This window comes from Equus caballus, chromosome 10 (assembly GCF_041296265.1).
Source record: "Equus caballus isolate H_3958 breed thoroughbred chromosome 10, TB-T2T, whole genome shotgun sequence".
Taxonomy (NCBI): Eukaryota; Metazoa; Chordata; class Mammalia; order Perissodactyla; family Equidae; genus Equus; species Equus caballus.
This window is the reverse complement of record NC_091693.1, coordinates 82,199,979-82,219,583: the sequence shown is the minus strand read 5'-3', so window position 1 is coordinate 82,219,583 and position 19,605 is coordinate 82,199,979. Positions and strand designations below refer to the sequence as shown.

Genomic DNA, 19,605 nt, shown 5'->3' with positions numbered 1-19,605 from the left:
TTTCTTAACCTTCAGAGAATTATTAAATATTTCTTCATTTTATCCTATCAAGTTGGGTAAAATATTTGACACAAAAATTATTATGGGCAGAAACCCCATGCTGGATCTGTTTAGAATTTTATTGTGGGCGGTGATGTGTTACTTCCTTATTTACCTGCTAATTGTATAATACTGGTTGTAAATTTGATAGGTAAATTTTCTGCCATATCTTTTTATTTCTTCTTGATTTCATGTGTCCTTGATCCCTGTAACAGTTAGGAAATAGGTGAACAATATAAAGAAAAATGGAGTGGCAAAAGTTAGTAAACCTGGCTAATCAACATTTTGCAGAAAGGATAATGAAAACCAGCTAATACTGACATGTCTTATTGCATATATATTTATACTTTTTAAAAAATCTAATAGTTAAGTGTTTTCCTAGGATTTATTGGAAATGAATGAAGGCATGGAAGAGAGAATGGGAAAGGACTAGATTTTGCCTGTCAGTTCTTTCACCGGCTTCTTAGTGTTCTTTCTGCGCCACTCCCACCACCACCACCACTGTGTTCTCCAAGTATATCACACGTGGCCTTGAGCCTTTCTAATTCCTCTGCTGGTGTCCTCAGTCCTTTCACCCAGTCTGAACCCCTCAATTGATGATTTAGGGGAAGCAGTTAGATTAAGTTCTGTACTGAACACACAGATTTCAAAAAGTAAAATGATCTAGGGGCTGGCCAAGTGGCGCAGCAGTTAAGTTCACACATTCCGCTTTGGCAGCCCGGGGTTCGCTGGTTCAGATCCCGGGTGTGGACCTATGCACTGCTTGGCAAGCCATGCTGTGGCAGGTGTCTCACATATAAAGTAGAGGAAGATGGGCACGGGTGTTAGCTCAGGGCCAGTCATCCTCAGCAAAAAGAGAAGGATTGGTGGCAGATGTTAGTTCAGGGCTAATCATCCTCGAAAAAAAGAAAAAAGTAGCATGATCTAGGAAGTTTGACTTCATGCTTTTTCTTTTACTGTCTTTACTGAGCTGTTCTTGACTCACCAATTTCCAACCTAAAGTTACCTCTATTCTCTATTGAACTCACACTCCTTCTTGGCCCCTTATTCTCCTCTAACACGTTGCAATCTTTGGATTTCTCCACCTCCAGTGTCTGCACATTTGACACAACCTCTAAATGAATTTTCCTGAAGAAATTAGCTGATTATGTTAATTTCCTACTCAGTGACTTTCTGTAGCACATTAGATCAAGTTCGATATCTTACCATGACGTCCAAGGTTTTCCCAATCTTTTCCCAACCAATTTTTCCTACATAATCTTCTACTAGATAACTTGCATAGCAAACACATGGATTACATGTTTTTTCCAATTGTGTTCTGCCTATTTATTCACCTTATTTCCTCTGCTTTTGTATCATTTACCCGAACTATGTCTCTAGATCTTGTTGCCTTGTCCATTGAAGCCTAATGCAGATGTCTCTTCCATTTGACAGGTGAAAGTTATTTCTCCCTCTTTTATTCCTATAGTATATTGTTCCATTCATATACCATTTATATCATACTGTTTTAATTACTTTTCTTTTTTTCTTAGCTTATCTTTGCTAAGTAAATGTTAAGCCCCTTGAGGTCTATTATTTTTTTTTTTAAGATTTTTTTTTTTCCTTTTTCTCCCCAAAGCCCCCCAGTACATAGTTGTATATTCTTTGTTGTGGGTCCTTCTAGTTGTGGCATGTGGAACGCTGCCTCAGTGTGGTTTGATGAGCAGTGCCATGTCCGAGCCCAGGATTTGAACCAAAGAAACACTGGGCCGCCTGCAGTGGAGCGCGTGAACTTAACTGCTCGGCCACGGGGCCAGCCCCAATGTCTATTATTGTTTTATTCATTTTTGCATTCTCCACAGTGTCTGGTGTTGCATACTTTATGTAATAGGCTATCTATTTTTGTTTTGTAATAGATGGATGACTTGTTCAGAATATTTCAGTGTCATCCTTTGCTGCATGAAGGTCCCTCCCTTGCTGTATTCCTTCCCAAGTTTCTGCCACAAGTTTGCCCCACAACTTTTTTCAATTTCTTGTTTCTTTCCCAAATTTCCTTTTGCTAGAAAGGCAAAAACAAGAGAAAAAGAGAGAAAACTGTTTTATAAAATCACATGTATGGAATACCTAATAAAAATTTGCAAATAGAAAGTAAAAAATTGGGAAGAAGAAAGAACATTTAGTAAATTTGAAAACATTTGACAGACAGTGCATTGATGAATGTGACCTCCATTGTTTTATCATCATTATGGTTATTTATGTTGTTTGTTGTAAATATTATTTACTGTGATTCGTTTATGTGCTATTCACCCTACTAGGTCATGTCTTTACCTTATTTAATCCTTAAAACAGCACTTATGCCCAGCTTGTATATAACATAGTGACTTTTGAGCAATATCATTCTGTTTCCAGTTATTCTAGGGCAATTTAAGTAATTATTCCATTTAGAAAATTAAAATTTTTATTTATGTATTGATATCTTAGAAATTCAATGCAATTATTGGTAAGGGGCAAGAATAATGGATCAGGGTGATGAATTTAGGTAATTTTATTGTTGACTTCTTTGATAGAATTTTCTCTGAATGAATTTCATAGTAGTAGAACAATCTCAAGGCTCTGCTGTTTATACTCTAATATAAGGATCCACGTGTATGTAGTTGTCAGCCCTAATGGAATTCAGAGGAGTTGCGTACCAGAGTGCCTATCATATGTGTGTATGTATATGTGTGTATATATATGTATATGTATATAAATGTACATGCTTGAATACATATATGTATGCATTACATATATATATATATATATATATATATAGCTGAGAAGGTCTCACCTCAGTAAAAACTGGAAAAAAATATAAGGCACATGCCAATTAAGAGAAAGTGTAATTAGACAGTGACTGCCTCTAAGTTATTGGAAATGTCATATAGCTCGAAATAACAGCTTTGACTTTGGATGTGTCTGTGTGTTATCTGTGTGTGTTTACTTTGCTGTGTGTTTGTGTTTCTGAATATTGCCCTAGGTGACACTCAGATTATGTTTTAAGGCACTCTTTTAGTAATAACAGTGCCGTTCACAGCATTTATTCAGGCCATTGTGAAAAATATAGATATTAAATACCATATTGACCTTGTGGAAAGATTCTTTGCCTCTTAGAAGACTATTTCTTTTCACAACTCTTTGTGTTTTTTGTACCAGTTAATAGAGTATTGTTACTGAAGTTATGATGGTGGTTTATACACATATGTATACCATGTATAAACCTGCCCTTTCGTCATTTTAAATGAAAGTTTTTAAATATAGTTTATGTGAGTGTCATAGTAAGCAGCATTTAAATACACCAAAAGAAAATTCTCAGAGTGAACCCCGTGTAGTTTTGTACATAATACACAGTAAATATGTCTTTTACCAACTCTTAGAAATGTAAATATTGAGGATGTGAAACTACTACTCTGTCTTCTGTCACGGCCTGTGAGCTATCTAGGTGTGCTTTGATTTCCATTTATTTATTTATTTAATGTGGGAATGAAAGAGTAGGGGCTAATGAGTTGCTTCTGCTTTTGGCACTGGGTCCCCCAGTATGGACATATCTGCGCCTCTTCTTGCTCTTCCAAGGCTGGAGAAGCATCAAGTTTGTGCAAACTATGCCTTCGCTCCAGGGCTGTTCAGGACTTCAAGTAGTTCCAATAACTACTCAGCTAGCTGCTGCCGCGGAGCAGAGAGATTAAGTAGCGCATCCATTCCTGTTTTCAGTGTTACATAGAGAGGTCGTGTGAAGGAGGCCAGAAGTCAAAAGAAATTGGATATAATGAGATTAGTTAGGAGAAGAAAATTTCTATTTATTTCTATAATTATTTTAGTTTATAAATTGCGAAATAAATTATTTAATTATTTTATGATTCACTTAGGAGAAAATGTAGAAATATAATCAGCGATATAACAGGCAGATTGAAGAGGCTTTTCTTAAGGTTCTTAGAACATAAAGTGTTAAATAGCTTCTTTTTCTTTCTTTGCCACTTTTCATTTCCCCTTTGTAACATTCATATATCCACTTTCTTTTTTTTGAACAAGCCTCTAACTTTGCTGTTTAGAAATATAGTCTGTCTATGATTATTCCACCTTAAAGTCATGTGTGAACTTTAAATCATTACTATGAATATCCACTGTTTTTTTGTTCGGTGTTGTTTTGTCAATAGTCTCTACTTATTTCCTAGGTTACTTAGGTAAATTTTTCCTCCACTCCCTTAAATGAAGTTATGTCATACATCTGTAACACAGATTCTTTTTTTTAATTTTTAAAAAAATTTTAATAAATGTATACCCCCTTCACCCATTTCTCCCACCATCCAAAACCCACCTCGGGCAACTACCTATCTGTTCTCTGTATCCATACGCTTCTTTGTTTGTTTCTTTGTTTTAAATTCCATATATAAGAGAGATCATACAGTGTTTTTCTTCCTCTCTGACTTATTTCACTTAGCATAATGCCCTTGAGCTCCATCCATGTTGTCACAAATGGCAAGGTTTCCTACTTTTTTATGGCTGAATAATATTCTATTATGTGTGTGTATATATATGTATTATATTGTGTATATATATCGTGTATATATACATCTATATACCACATTTTCTTTATCCATTCATCTGTTGACTGATACTGAGGTTGTTTCCATATCTTGGCTATTGTAAATAATACTGCAATAAACATAGGGATGCATATACCTTTTCAAGTTAGTGTTTTCATTTTCTTCAGATGAATACTCAAAAGTAGAGTTGCTGGATCATATGGTATTTCTGTTTTTAATTTTTTGAGGAACCTCCATACAGTTTTCCATTTCCACCAACAGTGCACAAGGGTTCCTTCTTCTCCACCTCCTCGCCAACATTTACTTCTCATCTTTCATTTCTTGTCTTTTTTATAATAGCCGTTCTACCATGTGTAAGGTGATGTTCATTGTGGTTTTGATTTGCATTTCCCTGGTGTTTAGTGATGTACATCTTTTCATGTACCTGTTGGCCATCTGTATATCTTTGGGGAAATGTCTGTTCAGATCTTCTGCCCATTTTTTAATCGGATTGCTTATTTTGCTGTTGAGTTGTATGAGTTCTTTATAATTTGCATATGATTATGATTGTTTTCCATTTAGTAGGTTGCCTTTTCATTTTGTTGATGGTTTCCTTTGCTGTGCAGAAGCTTTTCAGTATGATGTAGTTCCTAGTTATTTATTTTTGCATTTACTTTTGGTGTCAGATACAAAAAATCATACAAAGACCTATTCAAAGAGTTTACCACCTGTATTTTCTTTTAGGAATTTTATGGTTTCAGATCTTATGTTCATCTCTAATCCATTTTGAGTTAATTTTTGTGTATGGTATAAGATAGTGGTTGAGTTTCATTCTTTTGCATGTGGCTGCCTGGTTCTCCCAACACCATTTGTTGCAGAGACTGTCCTTTCCCAATTGTAAATTTTTGACTCCTTTGTTGTAAATTAATTGGTGATATATTTGTGGGTTTATCTCTGGAATCTCTATTGTGTTCCATTGATCTGTGTGCTTATTTCTATGCCAATACCATGCTGTTTGAATTGCTGTAGCTTTGCAAGGTAGTTTGAAGAGGCAGTGTGATGCTTCCAGCTTTGTTCTTCTTTCTCAGGATTGCTTTAGCTATTCAAGGTTTTTGTGGTTCCATACAAATTTTAGGATTATTTGTGCTATTTCTTCAAAAATGCCATTGGAATTTTGGTAGGGATTGCATTGAGTCTGTAGACTGCTTTGAGTAGTATGGACATTTTCACTGTGTTGATTCTTCCAATCCGTGAGCACAGAATATCTTTCCATTTATTTGTGTCTTGTTCAGTTTCTTTTGTGCTTCCTTTCTTATGCTTTTAAAATTGTATTAGAATGCAAGTGAAAATTTTTCAATTGAAAAGTGAAAACTGAATAATAGGATAAAATCAAAAGATGGATGAAAGCGATCACTTGGAAATGGAGAAATTTATAAGGGGGGAAAATGCCAGATTCAAAATGAGGGGCGTATGAAAATAAGAAAATAAGAATATAAATGCTAGACCTAAAAAAACTAAACCAGAGGAGTAAATATTTATTGATATTTTCTCTCATTGCTGTATGGGAGATTTTTCTTTCATATATTCCGAGTATTTTCTGGGGAAATCTTACTTTTTCATTCTAGATAATTTTAGAAAAAGTATGGCCTAACCTGAAAATGGCCACTAACTTGTATGTGCTTGCTGTCTAGCAGGCAGCAAAATGATGGTTTATCTGGGAATTTTAGGATGATCCTACCTAACCAACCACCTAGTCAGCTGGTGGACGATGGTGCTGAAGACTGTGCTTTCAGTCTAAGTAGGCTGAAGTGAAAGTGTCATCACCTCACTCTTGTGCCTGGTGGGGAAAATGTTAGCACAGAGCTGGACGTGTAAAGAGATTTCTTAAATGATTAGAAAACCACGTCTGTCTTCCAGCTGACTTTATCAGCTGACTACAGTGCTTCAGATAAGACACATGAAACAAAAGTGGTAAAATAGCGAGACTGGATACTGTGAACAATCAGAAGACTAGCAGACAGCATTTAAAACCTAAGCGTTGGATTCTACCAAAGATTAATTTGCATGTATATATATATGTAGTTTTGAATTTTTAAATTAAATAGCCACCAGCGTGTATTTCAGATCTCACCTTAAATACATTGAACTAGAATCCCAATTTGGGCTTGCCATCTGTGTACCATGCTGATTATTTTTACAGAACTGAGATTTTAATCTCAAAAATGAAAATTTATAAAAACATCCAAACTAGACTTTTGGTGTTAATTATTTTCTTCTTTTTTCCTGACTGATTTTCCTTTAGCAAGAGCATTGTCTGTCCTTAGTGAGTTAAGGGAGGCACTAACAAGGTCTTGACCTTGGCCTTGACATTAATCTACTGGTCAAGTCAGTGTATTAAAGTTTTGCTGCGTGTTGGTTTGTTTACTGTGTAAACTGTGCCATGGCTGTGACTTTCATAGAGTAATTATTTTGATTAAGTTAGATTATTAAAGTTAGTCTTGCATGAGGAAGGAATACACTTGGGAAGCAGTGACGGATGGACTCCAGTCTTTGGAGTGTTTAGTTCTACCAGCATTTTCCAGTTGAATGGAAATTTACCTCCCAGTTTGGTTTGGGTGACAGTGAATGGATTGTCAGACTTGAGTGTTTCCTAGAAAGAGATCAAGAAGGATAGATGACAATGTGAATATCCACGTGTGTTCTAGTAATTTTTCTCAGGTTTTCTTTTTTGCTTTGATGAACAGCATCATTACTGAAATAATAAATGTTCATTAATATCAGCATCATTTTTCATAAATGGTAGTTTGGTGTTACAATTAGACTAATTAGTACACAGCATAGCTTGGTGACGTGACAAATCATAGAGCAGAACGTGTTGACTCTTATCAACTATGATATATTAGTTAATTCACTTGCTCAATAATGATAAAAGAAAAGAAAAGTGGAGAATTGGACCATAACAACAGCAACAACTGTAAAGGCATCGTGGCCACATTTTCAGGTTTTTATTTTTCTGCCATGTTCCTGAGTACTATGGACGGTGGAAATTTTACTTTCCTTTTCTTTTTCTATTGGTAAATCACGGCCCCTGACCGAAACCTTCAAGAATAAGATCATGAGTATATCAAGAAAATGAGGATAAAAGATGGTTTCTGGGGGGCCGGCCCAGTGGCACAGCAGTTAAGTTCGCGTGTTCTGCTTTGGCGGCCCGGGGTTTGCCAGTTCGGATCCCAAGTGCGGACATGGCACAGCTTATCAGGCCATCCTCTGGCAGGCATCCCACATATAAAGTAGAGGAAGATGAGTACAGATATTAGCTCAGGGCAACCCCCCTCAGGAAAAAGAGGAGGATTGGTGGCAGATGTTAGCTCAGGGGTAATCTTCCTCAAAAAAAAAAAAGAAAAGAAAAAGATGACTTCCAGATTTTCCTAGGTTTACACATGCTATGTCATGCTCAGTGTTTTATTTTTCCAAGATTGTTTATTGTAAAATTGACAGCAATCTATGTCTTTGATTTATTTTTCAGAACCTATGCGAACCCCAAAGACTTTAAAGATTGCTGAGATACAGGCAAGGCGCATTGCTGTGGACTGGGAATCCTTGGGTTACAACATTACTCGTTGCCACACTTTTAATGTCACTATCTGCTACCATTACTTCCGTGGTCACAATGAGAGCAAGGCAGACTGTCTGGACATGGACCCGAAGGCCCCTCACCATGTTGTGAACCATCTGCCGCCTTATACAAATGTCAGCCTCAAGATGATCCTGACCAACCCAGAAGGCAGGAAGGAGAGTGAAGAGACAATTATTCAAACTGATGAAGACGGTATGCTCATACTTCGTTATTTTAAAAAGTGGGAATTATATAACAAGAATTATGTAATTGCTTACAGTTTTTCCTAGAGTACCCAACCTTGAAGTGGATTCTGAAATCTGCTAAATAACTCTTGACATGGTTAACGTTGGAAGGAGTCGCCTTTAACAGAAAAGCTTAATATTCCTCAAAGTAGCATCAAACACTAGAGGAAATGTACCCTCTACTCTTTTCTGTTTTTATACATTAGGGGAGTGGCAACTACACTGAAAGTTTAATAAAGTTTTCCTTATCAAATGTTCAAAATAATTTTTGCTATTCATGACACTATATCGATTACCTATTGGTGAAATGCACTTACTTAAAATTTAGTTTTTTGCATTTTACAGACCAATAGAGGGTACTTTCATTTTCCTTAACATTTGAAAATAGCATTGTTTACCTATTCCATTCATTTTTAGACGGTTTTATGTGAATCTAAATATAAAAGAAGGCCAAAGTTTATATCTTTAAGTCTAAATAAAGGCCCTTATCACATACCGGCTAGCTATCATCTTTTATCCCTCTTATTACCACTCAAGTAATTGAACTGTATTTTGTCCAATTTCTATGTGTGTGACTTCTGAATTATTAAATAATAGGAGCAAACATTTATATTAATATTATATCATGCACACCACCTGCTATAGCACTATAGTGTGTCATTAAAGCAAACATGAATACATTTTCTCATTTAACAAAAATGTACCCTATACAAAAAAGTGTACAAATGGTGATCTAATAATAACAGTGATGTATTCTTTCAATGTAACACATTTCATTTTCAAAATTTCCTTTTATGAACGAAACCATGTGGGGAAAAATAAGTGTGCTTTATAGTGAATTGAGGCAAAACTGAACTGCAAGTCACGAATCATGAGTTTTCAGCCCTGGCTCTAATAATTCTGTAACCTTCCCCAATCTTTCACCCTTCTAGTTCTCCCTTTCTCATCTCTGTGAAAAGTTTAAGTTAGATGATCTCTATGCTTCCATCGGCTTCTAAAATTCTCCTTGAATAGTTTGTCAGTAGGACTATGTTTTTATTTGGGTTTTAGAAAATAGGATGTATTGCATACCGAAGTGTTCCCAATTTCCCTAAAGTTCTGAACTTTAGGCTCAGATGTATCTTTTGATGCCTATCAAATATGAGATTGCCATAAAATAGGTCAATGTGCCGTAGTTTCCAGAAATTCTCCTTATCACTTCAAGCTCTCTCACTCTGAAAAGTGGAAATGACTCTGGTTCTGTTGTTTATGTTGTAATAAAAGGAAGTGAGAGCTTTTTAACATCATTTAGCTGAGAGTTTGAAGGAAACAATTAATATTGTCTCAAAATTATTCATGAAGTTATTCCCATATTCCTAAAATTTCAAAGAAGAAGCCTAAGACTTATTCATGATAAATGTACTTTTGTCATGTTTGAGGTCACCAAACACGATTACTTCCACCATCTGGTTGGAACTGGCACCTAACTGAAGCATTAGCAAAAATAAACACAAACCCTGCTCTAATAGAAAAACACACAAACACTCATATTAACTCCCCCAAACACACCATGCCCACTCAACACACACCTCAACACATGCATATCCAACAAAGAATGGTCAGCGTACTTGTGTCATAGGTGGATGGTAGAAACGGGAAGTCTAAGCGTAAATTCAAAAGCTGTGAAAAATCTCTATCTCATTTCATAAAGTGGGATGAATATTAAAATGTCTGTTTTGCACTAGACATTTTGTAATTCGTGTTTTTGGTAATAAGAATGTACTCAAGTGGTTTCTTGCCTGCACTTAAAATTTTAAAAAACGTGATATCTTAATTGGTAATATTAGACTTAATTACATGAATTTTGTGCTTCTTCAGCAAATCACTCTACAGTGTCATTCATTTGATGGTATTCTTTGGTATGATTTTTTACTTTGCCTTTCTTTCCCACAAACAAAAGAACGCAGTCAAGCTTATATAATCTTTTTCATATTCCATTAAGTTTCTGACTGTATTTTTGGGGACACGTATGACTAGGTTAATAATCAAGAAGTGAATTGCTATGAAAATTTAAATTATGTCCTAAATTGGTCAAACTCATGACTGTGTGTATTTATTTCATCTAGAAATAGTATTGTAAAAGTAAAGTGACATTCACTATATAGACTAATTCTATCTTATTTTCTATCCTAGTTTTATTTTAACCTCTGTTTTGAAGAATTTTTTTATTATTTGTAATGACACTGAGTTGCAGATTATTTTTCATAGTACAGTCACAAAGTAACTTCTTCCACTGTGAGGGTTTTTTTCTTTTTGTTTTATATAAAGACTAAATGATTGAAGTACCAACTTTCCATGAAGTATTTGCAAGTAACTCAGTCTTCACATCTGCCCATGTGAGCTCTAGTTTCTACATGGAATGCTTGATGTGTCTCAGTGTTCCTGAGAGGGGGGACATAATATCTAAATCATAATCTATTGTTGTGAAGATTGATGGGTTATGATGATCTAATTAAGTCAGTCTTACTAAATTATTGCTGCCCTATATACATAGAAAAAGAATAAATTATCAACCATCTAATAAAAGAATATAATTTCATGAAAAGAATTCTTGGGACATCCATAAATCATGAGAGCAAAGCTAGAATGATTTCCCACCAGAACCCTAAGGTAGAATTTATATTTAATTTATTGCATGCATTTTTTAATGCATGGGTAGAATTTTTTGTATGAGATTTTGTTTTCATTTTTTATTCCAAGCATTCATAAAAATCAATATTATGAAGTTGGCTCAGCAGAAAAGCCTGGTTTGGGGACATTTTTTGCTAATACAAAGCTATTTTTAAATGTACATTTATTATATTTTAAAGGCTATCATGCTTATTTAATATAATCTTGCCCCACCCACATTTCATTTTTCCTCTCTTTTTCATTTTGAGAGTTATATTTTAAAGGACTTTCTTATACACACAAAAATATTAGCTGAGACAGCTCTCAAATAAATCACAAGCAGGGGAATTAAAGTCAGCATTCTGTCTCCATTAAAAGTTGTTGACGTGGAAATGTGAAGTAGCTGTCCCTGCAATGTGAAGACTGCTGTGATGATGGCCTTGGTGACTTCCCGTCGTATTTACACAAATCATAAGTGCATGTAGATATTGTCTGTGTGTACACAGACATCGTTTTCCTCCACACGTAGAAAGTTATTGAATGGAATTTGCCTCTGCCACACCCCCTGCCCTCACATTTTTGTGTGTCTGTTTTGTTGTTCACCTAAGTGTGGTTCTCTCTCTTGTCCACTGTACTAGTCCTGGTACCAGGTCCACAGTAGGCACTGTCTTGTCCGTAATTTTCCCACACCCTTCTCCTCTTACAAACGTGACATGTGGGTACTTTAAGGGAATCCTGTTGACAGCGTAGAGCAGGTATAAGAAGAGCAGAGAAATGCACAGATTCTAGGGAGACTTCTTTCCAGGTCTACCTCCTTTCCAGTGTAGAATCGTGCAGACATTTTAAACTGTCCCTATTTGTGAACAATTTGAAATACATCCATGCCATTTTGTAGTATTTGCAGGCCAAACTGTGTTCGGTGAACACAGGCAGTAATTATAATACCATCAAATAAACATTTATAACTAATTGGGATTTTGTCTCTTCCTTCCCCCAATAGCCATCTTCTATGAGAGGTATGGAAAGGTGGAGAAATACTTTTCCTTAATTACAGTCACAGGCTTATGTCACTTGAGTGGAATAGAAACAATAGGTACCGCCCTGGAAAACAAACTAATGCCCATGGCAGCCTCAGTAGGTGCCACAGATTGCACACAGGGGCCATGACGGCTCCTCTGCCTTGATTGACTGCATAGCCTGTGCCAATACTGTGGACCTAGGGCAGTGAGGCGGCAGGGCCAGGCAAGGGGAGTGGATGTCTTTGGTTAACTTCTCCCTGAGTCCTCAGCTGACAGATGCATGAACATATCTTCTGAAGTTAGTGCTGGCCTTTCTGTTTACTGTAAGTTTCTTTCCTTTATGAATTTATTATTAATGCACCAAATTATGTTGGCTGTCCCAGAGGTCATAACATCATTCATCATCTCCTTGTAGATTGAAATAAATCTTACTCTTTTGACATATCATTCAGAATTTCTTGATGCTGCTAGCCATGATGCAATGCATTTCCTTTGATCCAGTGATTTTTAATTTATTTCAATCCTCAGAAAATTGCTGTATGCTCTGAAACTACATTCCTAGATATTGTCATGTATAGAGTTCACTGAAATGTTAGATTAAGGGAAAATATTAATTAAAAACCATACTTACCCAATATTGGGTGAATATTTTCAAAAGAAAGCATATTTTTTAAGCAAAGTAGGATGGAGAAGCTGTATTTTTTTAACATTAGCAGAATAAGAAACTGGATATTTATGTGAATAAATGGCAACTATGTATTAAAATATATAAAAGGAGAATACACAATAGCAGAAGTATCCCATATATTGTGTTTTGTCAGTAGAAGCTGACACATCATTCATTGCTGCCACTGAGTATTATGGTATATGACATTTGCAAATAAGACCTGGAATGACGGTTCCTCGAGTCTTGTCATACCTGGGGACACTTCAAAACCAGTTATGCTGATTGTTGAGTTCTAAACAGGTCTGATAGGATTCTTAGCTTTGAAAAAATGAATTTCACTTAAAAAACTGATACGATATTTGAACCTATTCATCTTAAACCATTTTTTTAAAATTGTGATAATGTTATCTTTTTTTAATTATAGAGAGTAAGTATAGCTGTAAAAGTCAGATTGACTGTTAATGGGAATTTCAATTCAGTACTATATGATTTGGGTTTTGAGTCTAAGGAGTGTTAATTATTACTATAATTCATTATTTTATGAACTTCGTTTATAGAGATTCTTTAGGGACTTATAATCCTTAAAAAATCTTTCAGGGAAATACAGCTCTGTTCTTGAAACAAATTACAAATGAGATGTTCATTTGTTATTAGAGGTATACAACAGAGGAAACTAGACTACACAATTTATTCAGCTCTCTAAGGTGATAGAGTGTTCTTTTGAATAGAAATAACTTTGCAGTTATACGTTTTCTGTATTCGAAGCTTAGAGACTTATTTTGAATTCCCATTCTCAGAAAATTGGTCATATAGCTTATTTTCTTTTCAAGGACACATTTTCATTTTATTTATTTATTTTTTTATTTCTTTTTATTTATTTATGTTTGAGGAAGATTAGCCCTGAGCTAACATCCGCCACCGATCCTCCTCTTTTTGCTGGGGAGGATTGGCCCTGAGCTAACATCCGAGCCCATCTTCCTCTAGTTTATGTGTAGGACGCCTGCCACAGCATGTCTTGACAAGCGATGCGTAGGTCCACACCTGGGATCCGAACTGGCAAACCCCTGGCTGCCGAAGCGCAACGTGGGCACTTAACCTCTGTGCCACCGGGGTGGCCCCCTCATTTTCTTTATTTTTAATTTAGCTTACCTAACTTACATGATTTACTCTTTCTGTTTCTGATGTAAGGAGTCTTATAACCAAAAATGTATATATTTGCAGTGCCTGGCCCTGTACCAGTCAATTCTCTTCAAGGCACATCCTTTGAAAATAAGATCTTCTTGAACTGGAAAGAACCTTTGGATCCAAATGGAGTCATCACTCAATATGAGGTATTGGGAGAACAAGGAATTTAACTGAAATGTGGATTGAAGGGAGAGTAAAAAAAGAGAAAGGGAAATGATGGAAAAGAAGTGAGGATTAGCGCTTTGAAGTCATTATTAGTTCTCCTCTGTTTTAATTTACAAATTCCTTGATCTCAAAACTGAGCACCCAAACGCATATTGTATAACACCTAGAATTCTCAAATTCTTAAAGTAAATATATGTTATTTTGTTGTTTTAGAGATGCAAGGTTAGGCTTGTCAACCAACTGACTCATGGTTGTAATGAATGAAGTTTTATAAAATTAGCAAACTCATGTTTCGTCCTGTAACAGGATGGAGGCCATTGAATGTCAGTTGAGTGAGTGAGTAGAGTGAGGAATTAATGTCAAAAAAGCTAAATACAATATAAACCTGACATCCCAGAGCTTCATCTCAACTCTGAATGTAAATCATTTTCTTATTTTTAAATGTGAGAAGCTAAAAAGAAGACAAAAAATTATTTTAATCGTGCAAATGTCTAGTTCTGTTCCTGTGTAGTCGGTGTTGATTAGAACAGAAAATGCTTGAATTTCTAGCGGCTACAGAGTGCATCTGGGGATGGGAATCACCAGTGCAGTCTTATCGTTTGTGACTATATTAGCATAGTTGAATACTATTGACATGAAATTTGTTATGTAACTTGGACAAAGTATAGAATAATGTTAATTTGTTGAACCCTTCTTTTTTTCTTTTGGTGAGGAAGATTTGCCCTGAGCTAACATCTGTGCCAGTCCTCCTCTATTTTGCATGTGGGATGCCTCCACAGATGGCTCATGACTGGAGTAGGTCTGTGCCTGGGATCCAAACCTGTGAACCCAGGCTTCCAAAGCAGAGTGGGCAGAACTTTAACCAGTTGGCCATGGGGCCAGCCCCTGTTGAACATTTTTTGTGTTTCATGTGCATTAAAGTATATAACCATAAATTTTTGTATGTATATCTTTTCTTTTTTCTTTTTATTTTCTTTTCATTTTTTTTGGTGAGGAAGATTGTTCCTGAGCAAACATCTGTGTCAGTCTTCCTCTATTTTATATGTGGGACACTGCCACAGTATGGCTTGATGAGCAGTGTGTATGTCTGGGATCTGGACCTGTGAACCCTGGGCTGCCGAAGCAGGGTGAGCGAACTTAACCACTGTGCCACTGGGCTGGCCCCTAATTTATCTTTTGGTGGAAAAAAATAAATGTTTATTGGTCCACTCAGATATAACTCTAGGTATATCTGTGGATGACTAGATCGGTCGATCGATAGATAGATAGATAGATGGAAGATAGATGCAGAATGACAGTGAATTAACTGTATCAAAATGAGAAGGAAAAGAAGTGAAAAAAAGATGTGATTCACTCCATAGAGATGTCCTTGAATACTACCTTATTTAAAAGGGCTTTGTTTAGAATTCATTATCACTTATATTGGATATGTAATAGGACATGTATTTCTTAAAACAGGTCAGCTACGGCAGCATAAGGTCGTTCGATCCTGCAGTTCCAGTGGCTGGACCTCCCCAGACTGTATCAAATTTATGGAACAGTACACACCATGTCTTTATGCATCTTCATCCTGGAACCACCTACCAGTTTTTCATAAGAGCCAGCACAGTGAAAGGCTTTGGACCAGCCACAGCCATCAACGTGACCACCAATATCTCAGGTATGCCAATGAATAAAGTGCAAACAGGACTGGTTTACAGTAGTCTGTCCTAGAGTCTCATATACTCTGAGTGTAATTCATCTCACTTATTGAATCTTTAATACACATAGTTATTCATGATTGAAGGTACTTTAAAGAATTATTTGAATACAGATTATTATTAGTTATATATCCAAACCCAAACGCATCTCAGATAATTGCTTTTAATTCACAGTGGTGTTTTTAAAAACTGCATTACATCTTTATTAGAAATCTCTCAAAGTTCATAATATATGCTAATAGACCTGTTATACTTTTGAGGAATTGGTAATTATTACAGTTTCAGATATGTACTGTGAATGGATTTTATCAAAAGAATAGTAGAAGATCCTTGATCTACTATTACTGTGCCACATGCCTTGTCTCTGTTCCATTTTCCCTGACATTCTGATAATTTTAAACAAATACGAGCTTTTCTTTCTCATAGGAGTCCCACATAAATTCATCTAAATTTCAGAAGGCAAAAGTGTTAGGTTGATAAGCAAATACTATTAAATTTTATATTATGTTATGCATATAATTTCATAGTTTGCATTTGACTAGATTGTTTACAGATGTGATTTCTCCTTCAGTCAGGTCATCAGTTTAACCTGATTAAACTTTTGCCAGGAATTAGCATTGTTGATATGCCCTAAATCTACTCCAGCTTATGTAATGTTTTATCTTATTTATTTAAAGTTACTAAAGTACATATGTTATATATGGAACTGAAGAGTTAAATTTGAAAAATACCTGTTTTAAAGGACCAACCGCTTAATATGTTAAAATACTAATTTTGAGTTTCTAAGTTCTTTTTGTTCCTTTATGTTCATTTTTTATGCTAGTTCTACATGGTATGGTATTTTATTATATATGTATTATAAAATGGTATTTTACTATATAACATAGCAGAGATATGTTATATTACATCCTTAAAAATTTCTGCCATTGTTGTGAATTTGTAACATTTGCATCAAAAGGAAGCAATACTCTGTAATTTTTTTTGTCTAAAATTTTATTTGGAAATATTTTGAATATAACACAAAACCTTAAAATTTATATCATGAAAAAATTAGCTATTTCTGTATGAGCCATGAGTCCTTTGCATTACATTTGATTTATCTTAATATTCTTCTTTTTCTTTTTTTAGTGAGGGAGATTGGCCCCGAGCTAACATCTGTTGCCAATCTTCCTTTTTTTTTTTTTGCTTGAGGAAGATTGTGCTGAACTGACATCTGTGCCAATCTTCCTCTATTTTGTATGTGGGTTGCTGCCACAGATGGCTTGAGCAGTGCATAAGTCTGCACCCAGGATCCGAACCCACAAACTCTGGGCCACTGAATTGGAGCTTGTGAACTTAATCACTATGCCACCGAGCCAGCCCCATCTTAATATTCTAATAAAAAAGAATTTTAAAATATCATTGCTTATGTTAGAAAATAGCAATGCATTGAAATTGTCAATTCATTTCCTGATGGAACAATTCTAACCCATCAATTTAAAATATTTATTGAATCGCTTTAGTAGAATCTATGACTTAGTGATATAGTGAGCATGTTTCCTACCCTTCAAAATTAGCAGTAGTGCTAGAAATGAGGAAGATCCTTTAATAGAGATATCTCCCAAATTCACATAAGCTTGTAGAATTGAGCAAATGAACATTACTGAGAGCAATATTTTCTTATGGGTCAGGCACAATCTTTTTTATTCAATAGAAAATTTATAGTTAAAGGCTGGAACATGCTAGATGCATTTTCTTTGAATTATTTAACTGCAGTTTCAGTTGCATCAACCTGTGAACATGAGTACTTGATTTGAACTCTAAAAACTTGTTTGCAATCCCTGTATCTCGGAAACACGTAGTAATGAAGCTAAGGATTATAAAATTTATGGTTAGTTTGTTTCTGAGAATCACTTGAACTTTTAAGGGAATTTATTGTTATTTTATCCCTTGAGTCCAATAATTATATTTCTCAGCATTTTAAGAGCCACTTAAATAAGTGGGAAATCAAGTTATCTGAGGCCTGATGCTTGGGGGCATGATTTATATGTGTGTGTGTGTGTCAGTAGAATATACATACTATATACAATATATGTCTATAATACACACAAATATATAATACACATATACATATTGTGCATATTTAGTATCTGTTGATTCTACTTCTTAAATAACTCTCAGATAATTTGCTTCTTTCTAATGTCTGTTTTTTCATTTCCATCTAGACCATATTTTAAAAAGATTGTTGACATATGTTTCTTACCAGTGTCCTTCTCAGATAATTTGCCTCTTTCTAATGTCTGTTTTTTCATTTCCATCTAGACCATATTTTGAAAAGATTGTTGAAATATGTTTCTTACCAGTGTCCTTATTTTCAGACTCCCCTTGCTTCGCTATATTTTTCTACTGATCTTTATACAACATATATTTCCTACTTAAGTTTTTTCAAAATCTAATAGGATATTATACCCAGTATCATCAAGCCTAAACATCTATGCATGATTAACATTTGTGGCCCTTCATCGTGTGGCTCCTCCCATCCTCCACCCCTGTTGATGAATCTGAAGGTCCAGGCATAGCAGACTGCTTGTAGCTATTGAAACACACCATCTCCTTTCAGTGATGATGTCTTCAAATGTTGTTTCCTCTCTCTGGAGTTTTATTCCATGCTTGCTCTTCCTGGTGAGTTTTGACTCTTCCTTTAGCATTCAGCTCTAGCATCACCTAACCCTGTTTCATCTTCCCACCTCCCAACACAAGTTGAGGCTAGTGGTTCTCCAAGTGTGGTCCCCAGACCAACAGCATGATGATCATGTGGAAACTTTTAGAAATGCACCTTACCAAGCTAGCCCTATGGAATCTGAAACTCTAGGGGAGAGGGGCAATAATCTGTTTTAAGAAGCCGTCCAGGTGCTTGTAATCTCATTCATTTAAGAACCACTGCTTTGGCAAATTAACCTTCTTCCCGTTTGGGTCCTCTAACATTTTGTTATATTTTTGTTGTACTTTATAAGACACTCACTTCTGATAAAATGTGAATCCCTACTTTTAATTCTGTGAATGTCAGACACCATGCTTCATTTATCTTTATATTTATAGCACTTCTCATAAAATTTGACACATAATATGGATTCAGTAACAGTTCAATGAATGAATGAAATACTTTAAAAATTTTTATTAGATGCCATTTGTTCTCCGATTTTCTGACAATGCACACATGTCACTGGTTATATACTCCTTTCAACATCTTTCTAGATGGAAATAATCAAAAACCATTTGAGGTTACATTTGAGTTTACTTTTTCACCCAGTTCAAGATTAGGAAGGCCCCCTCCCTAAACATTAGAAAATATTTTAAAAATTTATGTTTCTTCTTTTCAAGAATCTGGCAACTAATGCACTAGTTTTTGGTAAATAAAAACTAAGGTTCCTATTCCCATTCACCACACTTCCTTGATGTGTTTCTATTGTGACCACAGCAATGAAAAAGGTCCAGATGTGAATCTGGGTCATTCCATAACACTAGATCACAGACGGCACTGCCTCACAGGGACCCTTTACTGTTCCTGCTGTTCCCATGTCCACATCTCCAGGTGCAACTACAGCCAGTACCCCCCAGAGTCTACACTGTTACTGCCTTCCTCCCATCCCGTCAATGCTGATTTCAAGGTCTCAGGATGCTAAAAGCTAAAGCATCTTCACAAAATGTTTGGAGTCTGTGTCACAAGTGGCCAGATTATAGTTTAAATTTCAACAACAAATCTTGGCTTCATATCCCCCGCTGCTTTAGGTTCCCAGGGTTAG

At 35.6% G+C, this 19,605-nt stretch overlaps 1 protein-coding gene across 13 annotated transcripts in view; it reads left to right on the top strand.

Moving 5' to 3' along the window:
- The window catches only part of PTPRK (protein tyrosine phosphatase receptor type K), a 503,420-nt gene that overhangs the window by 388,780 nt on the left and 95,035 nt on the right, over nt 1-19,605 (top strand). For all 13 annotated transcript variants that reach the window (XM_023651053.2, XM_023651052.2, XM_023651049.2 and 10 more), the window contains exons 8-10: nt 8,104-8,406; nt 13,995-14,104; nt 15,582-15,783. In XM_023651053.2, the coding sequence (XP_023506821.1) occupies nt 8,104-8,406; nt 13,995-14,104; nt 15,582-15,783 (615 nt within the window). The remainder of the gene's footprint in view (nt 1-8,103; nt 8,407-13,994; nt 14,105-15,581; nt 15,784-19,605) is intronic.